This window comes from Dipodomys merriami, unplaced genomic scaffold (assembly GCF_024711535.1).
Source record: "Dipodomys merriami isolate MVZ:Mamm:240054 unplaced genomic scaffold, mDipMer1.0.p SCAF_3, whole genome shotgun sequence".
In the NCBI taxonomy this organism is placed as follows: Eukaryota; Metazoa; Chordata; class Mammalia; order Rodentia; family Heteromyidae; genus Dipodomys; species Dipodomys merriami.
Window position 1 is genome coordinate 27610528 of NW_027204492.1, and position 13394 is coordinate 27623921.

Genomic DNA, 13394 nt, shown 5'->3' on the forward strand with positions numbered 1-13394 from the left:
ATGATTTCAGTTGTTAATTAAAAGTATCTGGCTTCAATAACTTCTTGAGCTGAGTTTTATATCTTTTGTATCTTTTCAGTTCCCAAACTGGACCTATGATTTGAGCAGGACTGAATCTAGTGAAAGAATCATTTCGAACTTTCTTCAGATTTTTCTCCCACTGTGTTATAACTGCTATTACTACATTGAATACAATCAATGTTTCTTGGATTGTTCACGTATCTCAGGATGAATAAGGTATTAATATACCACAGACAAAAATAAAACATGAAGTATTCTGACCTGATATATCAGTTGGTTCAAGAGGAAACCCTTCCTCTTCACTTGATGTTGTTCCAGATATTTCTTCATTTGAAAGTACAGATATGTTATCTGGGTCCTCTGGTTCTACTAGTTAATGTCATCATAAATGTAAACAGGAAAACATAAAGTTATGTTGAAAGGTAGAAGAATATATGTAAATTAAAGTGAAAATTAATGTAAGGTTTACATTTTTAACTAAGGCCTTATTTGAATGCTTACAATCTTCTGTTTAAGACAGGTAATGAGGTTCAATTATACAGTCTGGGAGCCATAGTATTTGGGTAAGTCAATTCTAGCTCCCTCTTTTGCACATGTGAAGTCTAAGGTCTAGCCACAGTCATAACAACAGTGAAAATAGTGGTAGCAATTCCAATAAATGACAGGCATAATCTTGATATGTCTCCTTGAAAAAATATATTAAAATATCTTGAGTCACTTACCAATTGACACATAATTATCCATAACTAAATGTAACTCTTCTTACATTATCTATTTCTATTATTGCATTAGGAAGAAAATAAAACATCAAAAATTGTGAAGAATCAAAATGGGATAATTATATTTCTCACTTTGAAGAAAAATCAACCTGAAGGTCCTCATGTCATTTGAAGTATTTTCCTAAGAATTTCAAACTGAAAAAATATCCTCACATTTGCAATTTATCTTTACTTTTATAAATATTATCAAATTATACTGTGACTATTACATTATCAGGAAACACACATTATTTTTAGCATTTGAAAGCATACTATTTGGCCTGTGTATTTACATGTGTACTCATACTAATCATAATCCTGGCTTATTACCCTTCAGCTGATCTTTCTCAGCATCTATCATCCTAATCTATAACCTTTGGAAGAAGACGAAGAGAGTGTGAAGGACATTCTTCTTTACAATTTTTCCCCTATCTTATAGTGCTACTATAATAAATCTCAGAAGTTCTGAGATTTAACTTCAATGTCAGTATTTTTCCACTTTCCATACGTTTCTTACTTTCCACTTTCTATATACTTTCTTACCCATCATACTACTGGGAGAATCAGGAGGAAATGGAATGTCTCTGTTCAAATGTGTGGCTCCCAAGAGAATATCATCATCATCTTCCATCATCAGACTATCTTTAAAACAGTGCAAATAATGTCGTCAAATATTTCAAACTAATTGTTGGTGATATTTATTAACATTACACAAAGCGTTGTGAAAGCATAACCAGATTTTAGTATAAACTGGAAAATTCTAAAAGTACATTTGATATGAGCAGCATGTAAACTATCTTTAAAATATGTGCACTTAATTTTCTCAGATTTTTTTTTGGGGTCCGGTTGTGGGGCCTGAACTCAGGGCCTGGGTGCTGTCCCTCAGCTCTTCAGCTCAAGGCTAGCGCTCTACCACTTGAGCCACAGCGCCACTTCCGGCTTTTTTCTCTTCTTTTTGCTTATGTGGTGCTGAGGAATCGAACCCAAGGCCTCAGGCATACAAGGCAAGTGCTCTACCACTGAGCCACCTTCCCAGCCCAATTTTCTCAGATTTTGTGTATCCTATTTCTGTAATGTTATAGTATAATAACAAAACTAGAAAATGCTAGGAAGATCATTTTGTGTAGATATTCCATAATTTGTGTTAAAGAAGATTGTGATTTTTAGTACATAACATTTTGTGAGGAACATACTAATCATACTCCAACAAAAGGAATTTGCAAAAATAAAAACAGGCAGTAGTTCACAACCTCTATTCAAAGTGTGTTTAAATCTTATACTATTTACTTAGACCTAAATATACCATTGCCTTTTTTTTCCTTTGTCAGATGTGAGCTTTGAACTCAGGGCCTGGACACTGTCCCTGAGCTTTTTCATTCAAGGCTAATATTCTACTACTTTGAGCCACAGCACCACTTCCACTTTTGGAGATAAGAGTCTCACAGACTTTGCTGCCCCAGTTGGCTTTGAACTGTGTTCCTCAGATCTCAGCCTCCTATGTAGCTAGGATTACAGGCTTGAGTCACTGGTGCCCTGGCCACATTGCCTTTTTTAATTGTGTAAAAAACTGATCTTTATGACATGGAAACTTATCTGGTTTATTTTTCTGTAGTGAATCTACTAATGTGCTGCAAAAGTTTTTTCTTTTATCATCTTTAAATAGTTGTACAAAGGAGTTGCCATTAAACAAAGCAGTTTATAAAATATATCTTGATCAATGTCACCACTTTCAGCATTCTGACCTATTCCTCCTCTACGCATCCTTTCCCCCCATTCTTCTTAATTTTGCAAGATATACATTGGATTCCTGACTGCATTTTCTTCTATTCTCCTCTTTATTTGCCTACCCTCTTTCCCCTTGAATCTACCTCACCCCTTTTGAGTATCTGCTTCCTGGTGGTCTATTTTGCAAAAAAAAAAAATTGATTGAAATACAGATTTCATTTCTAGGCAAGATGGTGGATTGAAAGTCTAGGACTGCAGTTTCTTTCTTTCCACTGGGTATGTTTTAGTACCTTAGAATGAATCCCAATTTATCTTGCAATCTCAAGTTAACCCACAGGACACTTGGCCATATCACTTGAGTATCAGTTATAGAGGTATGTGAGGTGCAGCAGAAAGGTTGGCAGGAACTAGTAAAAAATGTTCTTGCTGTGGGAGCTATCCCTCAGCTAGCAAGTCAGAGACTGCAGAAGCCCAATGGACAGTACAGTACAGAGAGATGGGTGATTGTGGGTTCCCAATGATCCAGATGGCAGGAGCACTGAGGCAAAGGATACAGGGACCCCTGCAGAGCCAAGGATCCCCAAAATAGAGTGCGCCTGTGTTACTCTCTACCAAATCACAGGAGCTACGAAAAGCCCACCACATCCCAATATTAAATACATGCAGCCTATCCAGAAATCTGGCAGCAAAGCAGCCTTTGGAGTGACTGCCTGTTAGGTCAACCAATACAGGCATCAGGAATCAGCTTGAATGCTAAAGACCTTTCCCATGTGACTTCTTCTGAGGAAAGCAAAGCTTTCACGTTCAGAACTAAAGCAGTCTCTTCTGGCCAACAGAGATATGTATATATAAATAATATAAATACATATAAGAACAACAGACAAATCACATTTTTTTGTATACAAATCTGTTTCTTTTTGTTACTGTTCAGTTATTTGGTGTGTGATGATTTTTTGTGAAATGGATAGAATCTTGTAATTGCATAGGTATAATTGCTACATTCCAGCACAGGCATTCTTTCATTTGATCTTCTGTTTTGTTTCTCCCCCATCATTTTCTCTGGTATCATCAGGTATTGATTCCCAATACATCCTATTATTATTCTCTTTAAAATCTCTTTTAAAACATCTCCTTTCACTTCATATTTATGTTGAGTGTAGCTAACCTATATTACCTATCCAGCAAAGTTATCCTTCATAACTAATGGAGAAATAAAGACCTTCTAGGATAAACAAAAGCTAAAGTAATATTCATCTTATTATATTTTAAGCCTTTTTCTGTGTACTGGTCCTGGGCCTTGAACTCAGGGTCTAGTGCTGTCCCTGACCTTCTTTCACTCAAGGCTAATTACCACAGATCCACTAATGAGCCACAGATCCACTTTCTGCTTTTTTGGTGCTTAAGTGGAGATAATAGTCTCACATAGCCAGGCGCTGGTGGCTCACACCTGTAATCGTAGCTACTCAGGAGGCTAAGATCTGAGGATTGCCCTTCAAAGCCAGCCTGGGTAAGAAAGTTCATGGACTCATCTCTAATTAACCACCAGAAAACTGGAAGTGGAGCTTGCCTCAAAATGGTAGAGTACTAACCTTGAGCCAAAAAGCTCAGGGACAGTGCCTGGGCCCTGAGTTCAAGCCTCATGACACTCTGTCTTCCTCCCTTCCCCCCTCCCTCCCTCTCTCTTCTCTGCCCCCCCCTCTTTCACACACACAGAAAAAAAAACAGCAGAGTCTCTCAGACTTTCCTGCCTGGGCTGACTTTGAACCCTAATCCTCATGGTTTGGCCTCCTGAGTTGCTAAGATATGGGTATGAGCCACCAGCACCTGGTTGTTTTGAGCCATTTTACGTAGCATATGACAGCATATGTGTGTATGTATGTATGTAGATATGTATGTGTGTGTATATATGTATATACACATACATATATATGTAAAGTATAGCATCTATTTGTCTAGCTCCCAGGCTAAACTTCTTTGACCAAAGGAACTGCTTGTTTAGATTGGTACTGCACCTGTCTGTGACATATACCAGAAATTCAATAAAGGGTTATACACAGAAAGGATGTAGACCTTAAGACTGAGTCTTAGAATTGACATCTTTCAAAAAAAACAAATTTTAGGGAATTTCATACATTTTCATTTGCATGGAAACTCCATTCTATTGGTGCTTGTGCTGGCATTGTTTCAGTAAAAAATACAAATAAAAATCATTTGACTTTGAATTGTGATTTCTTAAATATTCTTACCAGTATTTTTGGCCTGAAAAAGTAGATCATTGCCATCATCTTTTCTAAATGTCATTTCTTCTGATCTGCTTTGGTACAGAGTAAAGCATTCTTAAACATTAACAGCACTAACAAGAAATGTAAGTTTACAGGAAGATAGAAAAAGAACCCTATGATTTTACAGAATGCATAAATAACTTTAACATGACTTTTTAAATAACAACTCAGAACAGTAATTTTATCAACAGTATTATTTATAAACATGAAGTTTTAATGCATGATGTGCACAAGTCACTTCCAGGCTGTAAAACCCAGTGCTAGTCCTCAGTTCTTATCCACTTGTGTCCATCAACAGTATTTAGAGAAGATGTTCATACTTTCTATGGCCTGACTCTGTGTCCCCCTAAGAACATACCTTAAACATAATCACCAAGGTAATGATACTAGACTTTGAAAGCTGACTAGGTTATCAGGGCTCTACCTTCATAAGGGCATAAGGGCATTAGTGCCCTTGTGAGGCACCAGGTCCTGTCTTGATCCCTTCAGGTTTCCAGGACACTGGGAGAAGACTGCCCTCTATGAGTCAGTACATCATCAACAGACACTGAATTACTGGCATCCTCAGCAGATACAGAATTGCTGGCATGTTTATCTTTGTCTTTCCAGATCTTGAGGATGCTGTAACAAAATATATTTCACTAGCTCATTTATAAACAACAGAAATTTCTTGAGCTCACAGTTCAAGGTACCAGCAGATTCAGTGTCCAAGTAGAGCCTGATCCTCATAGAGGAGCCTTCTTACTTGTAAGTGGTGGAATGTGGAAGAAAACTACTTCAGGCCTCTTTTACAACGAAATTGATTCCACCCATAGCAGTCTTTACAATCTATTCATTTCTCAAATCTCATATTTTAATACCATTGACTTAGGGATTAGGATTCAACATCTGAATTTAGGGGAATACAAACACTCAAGATCAAACCATATGTTATCCTAAATATAACTCTCTTCCTTCCACTTTTTAAAATAATTCCCTAGGTGTACTAATTTTAATGGGTAATAACTACTCTTTCATGTCCGGAGTCAGAGTGATCGTTCACTTCTTTCTCTGAGAGCCATTTCCAATGTGTCAGCAAATTCCGAGCGCTCTGCCTTTTACACTTACCCATAATTCAACTGCTACAGCCTTCCTAAGGTGAAGGCCAAGAATTGATCAGAGATACTATCTTTTTCCAGCCAGTTTACCTCTTACAGTAATCAACCAGAAGGAGTATGGTGAACTCAAATCAGATTTGGTCACATCTCTTTTCAAAACCTGCCTGTGTTAGCTCTCTGAGAAAAAGAAAAGTCCCATTGTATCCTGTAATGCCCTATATCTCCTTACTACACTCCTGCTACTCCTCTGACCAGATTTCTCTACCATTCGGCCTTCATGCCCTCCACTCAGTCTCATTGGTATTTACTTACTTTTCTTCATATTAAATATCTGATCATCTCCTGTAATAGTGTACTTGTACCTGCTTGTTTTGGGTTTATTCCAGACCTTTCCAATTAAAATGTAAAATCCATGAGGTCAAAAGTGGTATTTTATTCATGGATATCTCTTTAATGCCTGGAATAATGCCTGGCATAGGAGAAGCACAAAATTAACACTTAATGAACTGGTAAATATATTATCAATATTGCCAACTACATCCAATAAATACAGTGATATATTTTGTGGTTGGACTTTGGAATTCCACAGTAATGTTTAATAACTGTCATCTATATGTATTCTTACTATCTACATTCCAGTTACCTTCATGAAATCTGAAGACAAAAGTATCAGAATATCAGGAAAGATAAACAGAAAATAAAATGATTTACTTTATTTTATCGATGTCAGAATCATGAAATTCTCCTTTAAATCTGATAGTACTGGAAGATGCTTCAAAATTCTCTTGTGAGAAATCATGCCATTCTGAAAGGTATAAAAAATGCACATTCAATAGAAAAAGATGCTGTATAAAATAAGACATTATTATTTCTCACTATACAGTTGCTTGCTCTCTTTAACTATTTTCCCTGTATGCCCTTCTGTCCTTCTGCAGTTCATTCTCTATAAATCAACCAGCATAACACTATGTTTAACACGATTTAGCAACGCCCCCCCTTACAGGTAAATTAAATCAAACTTTCTGACCTAGGCCTCGAGTTCTACAAGCCTATTAAGGACCAATGGAGACCTAGCAAGTGTCTGGCCCTAATTTCCAATCCTAGTACTACCAACAATAATAATAAGATTCAGAAAACTATGACAAAGATAGTTTTTTTGAGAAGCTTGAAATGTGGTGATGGAGGAAGGACTTGTATGTAACCATGATACAAGAAGGAAAACAGTGTTTTCAAAGAGGAACAGATGCTAGTTACATTAAAATTTGAGGGCACTATATATGACACATAAGTCTCTAGCATTTTGGAAGACTTGAAGATTTTGAAAATACAAAACGAAATAAAACTAACAGAATATTAAGAATCTTAAAACAATGACGATTTTATTACAATTTATACTCTGTCAATCACACTTTTTCCAACATCTCCATAAAGGCATAAACAAACTACAAACTAAAGGAACCATAAAAGTAGAATACCAGCTGGGCACCAATTGGGTATACCTGGTTCAAAGCTAGTCTGTGAGACTATCTTCAACTAACCAAAAAGCTGAAAGTGGAGGTGTGGCTCAAGTGGTAGAACACTAGCGTCGAGCAAAAGAAAGCTCAGGGACAGTTTACAAGCTCTGAATTCAAGCAAAACAAACAAACAAAAATTCCCAGTCCTTACACAAATGTTGTAGGCTTAAATATAGTTCTTACATAAATAGACAACAATATTATAAGTTTTGGATAATATAACCTTGTACAAGTAGGAAAGAACAAGGGAGAGAATATAATTTGTCTTTAACCATGGAAATTGAGATTCAGTCAAAACGAAGCTTACATTCGTTATAGTCATCAAGAATTAAAGAATGCTGTCTGTTAAAAGAACATAGTCTCTACAAAATGGAAAAGGAACTAGGAAGAGTAAGACAAATTAACACTGCATATTTACCATGGTCATGTGTCCTCTTCATTTTAACAAATGCTTCACTACAATCTTCACAAAAAATAGGTTCCTAAGTCTTGTTCTGAAATCATAAGAACTTCTTCCCCTCAAAAATTATTTTTGAAGTCTTAAAGTAAACCACTTAGCTCTTACATCAAGTTGTAAAATAATTAACATTCTTTGGCTTATTCAAGAAAGTTAATCAGTTGTATGCTATTTTTAATATAATTGTAATAATATAAATTCAAGTTAGGCACTGTAGGTTCAAGTTTTGGCTCAGTTGCTGAGGCTGAGTTGCTTTAGCTTCTTGAACCTCAGTTTAATAAAAATGGCTACAATTATACATTTACATAATTATTTAGTGCTGGGAAGTATCCAATGGACTTTTACTATTTATTTATTTAATTTTGATAATGTGTATTTACAAAAGAAAAAGAGGCTCCAATATAATAAGTGGTTTGCCTAAAGTAATACAGCTACCAGCTATTTAATAATGCTGTAAAAGTTAAAATATAAATTTGACCAATACACAAATTCCTAACAAGAACTACACTTCATAGAATTTAGGTTCAGGCTTGTGAAGATTAAAAAATTTAATCAGTATAAAAGTAAGACCAGTATCAAACACTTAGCAGACTTTCAAATAAATTAATGTTAGGTGAACTTGTTTCAGTGTCTATTTCTACGTGAAGAATCAAATCATTAAATTGAAACCTAATGATTTTGCAACCCAGAAACCTCATTTTTTCATGAGGCAGGTAGAAATTTTCATATTTAAGGTCTGTGTATTATGTTGACTGCAATTTCTTTCTTTCCACTGGGTATGTTTTAGTACCTTAGAATGAATCCCAGTTTATCTTTAAAAACTATTCTCAGAAGGTAGGCGTAAGTGGCATGTGCCTATATCCCTAACTACTCAGGAAGGTGAGATTTGGAGGATTATGGTTCCAAGCCATCCCTTGCAGGAAATTCCATGAGAGTCCCTTTCCAATACAGGCAGCAAGAAGTCAGGCTAGAGGGATGGCTGAATGGTAACAGTGTCCGTTGTGAGGAAGAATGCTCTACAAGCTCTAGGCCTCAAGTTGAAAACTTAAAGCCAAGCCCCCCTCCCCCAGCCCGCCATTAAAAAAAAAACGGAGGAAAAAAACCACCATAAAAACAAACTGTTCTCAGAGAAACTTACAAAATCTGAAACAAAAAAAATCAAACAAAAACCAGAAACGCCTTAGGATTAATTATTACTGAGGCATTGGTTTTTTCCTGAGTATCTATTATGTCCCAGGTGCCAAATTCATAGGCCTTGGGGGTGCTTCTCAGGGGTGGGGTGGGAGCGAGAGCCGAAGATGGCGGCTGGCGGGCGGCAAGTTCCTCAAATACAGGGTACAGGGGCCCCAGGGTAAGGAAAGGAAAGGAAAGTGGTGAGAGCTTCCTAGGGCTCCTGCCACACTTGTCTACCCAGAGAGGGAAATGGAGGACAGGCAGAGCAGTGGCTGCATTGCCCTCACGTCCTGTCAGCCTCGTGCGCGGCAGGTCGCCTGGGTGGTGCGTCTCACCCCTGGTCAACAGCAGCAAAGGTGGAGGCAATGGTGTCGCGTGTCTTTCTCGAGCCAGACCCACGCCACGAGTGGAAGCGTACGCAGCAAAGTTCCCATCACCAAACCCACCTGAGTCCCTTCGCTAGTCCTGAAAACCCGCAGCAGCAGTGGGGGCGGAGGAGTCTGTGCCGCTCACTGGCAGCCGCTCCGCCCACCACTAAACCCACCTTCCGCCCTCCGCCCAGCCCACACATTCCCAGGCTGCGGCCTACTTTCAGGGTCTGAGTATAGTGCCCAGTGGGGACGCAACTGTGTGTAGGTGATGTTGACTACAGAGACCTAAGTCTGAGACAAGTAGGAGCCTGGCTAGGCACAACTTAGATGAGAGGTGCGATATATGGGACGCCAAGTGAGAGGCTGTGAGTAGGGTGTGCACACGTAGGGTGAGGAGGCGGAGACACGTGGCAGCACGGGGCGTGAGGAGGTGAGGGCTTAGAACATGCGTTGCCATGACAAAGTGGAATGTGAGGTCATACGAACCTAAGGGCATGAGGACATTGGGTCACATGGACGTGGGATGTGGTGTTCAGACATGGGACTTGCAGACATGGAGATGTGCGGACATGGGGGTTATGTGGACCTAAGTGATGGGACGTGGGTCGTGCACATGGGGTGGGCATGCAGATGTGGGGCATAGTGTCATAGAGGCATGCGGTTATGGGAGAGTGGGGACAGGAAAATATGTAAACATGGGCACGTGTGGAATAAAGACATAAGATGGGGTAGATAGGTTCATGCGGGTGTGAAGAAATGCAAACATGAGGACTTGGGGTCATATAGACCTAAGGGCGTGGGTCATGATGATGCAGGTCTGTGGGCGGTCACACGTGGAGACACAAGTATGATGTACAATGGGGGCTTGGGGTTATGCGGACGGGGAGACGTGGGACATGCCCATGTGGAGCTGTGGGGGCATTCAGACAGGGTTTACAGATATTTGAGGAGCGGGGTGTGCATGCGTGGACCTGTGTTGAACTGCAGCATAGGAGCTTGGACGCATGGAAATGTGCCAGTTGAGGACATGAGGAGTAGGGGCGTGGTGTAAGAAGGAGGCCTGGTATGTGGGACTGGGGATAGGATCAGCCACCTTTGTTCTACTGCCCAGTCTCAGGAGCCATAGAGACTTCTGATACCTGTTCAGGGACACATCAGGGGCAGGGCACTGTCCCTATATTCTTGCCATAAAAGGTCATCCTTTCTTCTGCATCTTCAAACAGCCTTGTGGAAGTAGTCCAGTAGCTTCAATTAACGAGCTAAAAGTCTCTGCAGAAATCACTGAATTCTTTTTAAAGCAGATTTTCTCATCTGTAAAATAGAAATCATAAAAATAGTATCTGTATCACAGAATATCTTAAGAAAAAACACTATGATGTATTGAAGCAGCCTGCAACAGGGTCTGCATAAAGATTGGATACTGTTATCATTATTAAACGAGCCATTCACATTAACTTGTGCTTTGGGAACAGGAAATAGTTTCCAGCCTGAAATAGCACAGCATTCACTAGCTGAATCCAATTGCTAGAGTCTGAGAAAAATCATACCAGAGCATAAGGATTCAAAACTGACTTGTTCCCTTAAACTTCAAAGTAAATACTAATAAATCTTGGAACTGCAACAATATCCTCAGGAGACCAACGCAGGATTATGGATTAAAGCCAAGGTGGGGAGAAAAGTCCCCATGAGACTCTGATCACCAATTAACTACTGAAAAATCAGAAGTGGCTCAAAGTGGTAAAATGCTAGAGTTGAGCACAAAAACTCAATGACAGCACCTAGGCCCTGAGTTCAGGCCCCACAACCAACAACAAAGAAAAAAAAGTAAAAAAAAAACTGATTTGTTCCCTTAACCTTCAAAATAAATACTAATAAATCTTGGAACTGCAATAATATCCTCATAAGGCTCAGACTCTTTGCCTGATATTTTCATGAGTCCTTTCTTGTTTCTTAAACAGTCTCAGAAGGTAGTTATTAGTTTTCCCACTTGTGTGATAAGGAAATGGTCAAGAAAAGAAAAGCCTGTTCAAGGTCACATAGTTTTCAATGGCAGAGGCAGGATTTGAACTGGAGTTTAACTCCCTTTCCCCACCACATGGGACATCACAGCAACCACTCAAGTAAAGGGCTGGAAAACTTTGGTGTCACCATGGGAATTGTGGACAGGTGTTTCTGTAAACCTTACTGAAATGATATTAACTGTAATCATTTAAGAATGAAGCTTCTTTAAGCCAGACCCAAAGAAACAGGTCCCATGGTTTCCTTTATTTGCAATAACTAGTAATGTCTGAGACAAGCAGAAAAGTTCAGATAAGATGATGTTAGGTGAAATGAACCCCAAGATAAGGACACAAGTGGTTTTTTTCTTTCTTGCTATTGTTTCTAACATATTTATAAGGTGATTTTTTTGTTGCTTTGTATGTCTCTCCCCACGGTATAACCTCTGTTTTCACTGTATTTGATGTTGGTATAATTTGGGGAGGGGAAAGGAAAAAACAAATTGTTTAAATAGGGATACCTGTTGACCCATTGCAACAATGAGATGTACAAGATGCTATGTCGAAAAATGAACTTTACAACTTGGAAGGGGGAGTGTAGTTGTGGAGATGGGAAGGAAGGGATGGTAGGGGAAAAACAAAGGAGGAGGCAACAATGCTTGATAACAAATGTACTCATTACCTTACTCATGTAACTGTAACCCCTCTGTATGGTATTTTCACAATAAAAAAACTTATTAAAAATAAAGAATGAAGCTTCTTTCCACGCCACCTCTGCATCACATCATGTTAGTGGCAATGCAGTACCTGGGAGCTCAGCTAAGGCAAACAGCAATGTGTGTTTAACTTAGGTGTAGGTCGCTCTGTTTACATAGTGCATGGCCACTTGCATCTGTGGTAAAATCTTTGTTATCCATCTCAGTGTAGGAATGGTTTCCAGAAACACACCCATCACCCACTAGGATGACACCCTCCATGTATCTGAAGGAATAGGGCCATAAAGTCAGTTAGAGGCCAACAACAGGAGTTATGTACATATGGACAAGAAACCATACTTAAAATATACAGCACCAGTGGTTCAAGTGGTAGAGCGCTAGCCTTGAGCTGAAGAGCTGAGGGACAGCGCCCAGGCCCAGAGTTCAGGCCCCACGACCGGACCAAAATATATATATATATATACAGCACCAGAAGCTAGTCTATGGAAAATTCTTACAACCACTGAACATATTAAATTTAAGCAGAGGATTTGCTTCTCTACAATGCAGCATATACAATTATAATTGTACATTTTTCTTCTTTTTAATAAGAATAGTACAAAGCACAGGATATTAAGGTGCATGTTTATAGAACACAGTCATGTGGCACTACTATAAGCATCATGGCCACTGATCTGGGAAGTTATAATGTTCCATGATCTAATTGTATTGGATCATGTCTTACATTTCATGTCTGCCTTAGTAATGTCTGCTGTATACAGATAAGACATCATGGAGAAACCCCTTCAAACAATTAAGGTGCACATTGATAAGAAAAATATTGTTAGAAACTTGAAACATTCTCTGGGTTCAGGCATTAGTAGGAGAGGGCAGACAAATGGTGAAGGAAACAGGGTGAATATAGACAAAATAAATACATTATATACATGTTCGAAAATGGAACCAGGCAACCAGATGATACTGGTTTGGGAAAGGAAAAGGAGAGAGGAAGAATGATGTGGGGTGATTTTGATAAATCATTGTACATATAAACTAGTTCAAATGAAAAGGAAAAGGAGAGAGGAAGAATGATGTGGGGTGATTTTGATAAATCATTGTACATATAAACTAGTTCAAATGAAACTCCCTCCCTTGGACAATTAATTGATATAAAAAAATTAAGAGGGGCTGGGAAGGTGGCTCAGTGGTAGAGTGCTTGCCTTGCGTGCATGAGGCCCTGGGTTTGATTCCTCAGCACCACATAAGCAAAAAGAAAAAAGCCAGAAGTGGTGCTGTGGCTCAAG

At 38.9% G+C, this 13394-nt stretch overlaps 1 protein-coding gene across 1 annotated transcript in view; it reads right to left on the reverse strand.

Moving 5' to 3' along the window:
• The window catches only part of LOC138839757 (double-strand-break repair protein rad21-like protein 1), a 111209-nt gene that overhangs the window by 4884 nt on the left and 92931 nt on the right, over positions 1–13394 (reverse strand). The window contains exons 6-7 of the mRNA XM_070039319.1: positions 1323–1421; positions 283–390 (exon numbers count right to left, since the gene is read on the reverse strand). Of these exons, the coding sequence (XP_069895420.1) occupies positions 283–390; positions 1323–1421 (207 nt within the window). The remainder of the gene's footprint in view (positions 1–282; positions 391–1322; positions 1422–13394) is intronic.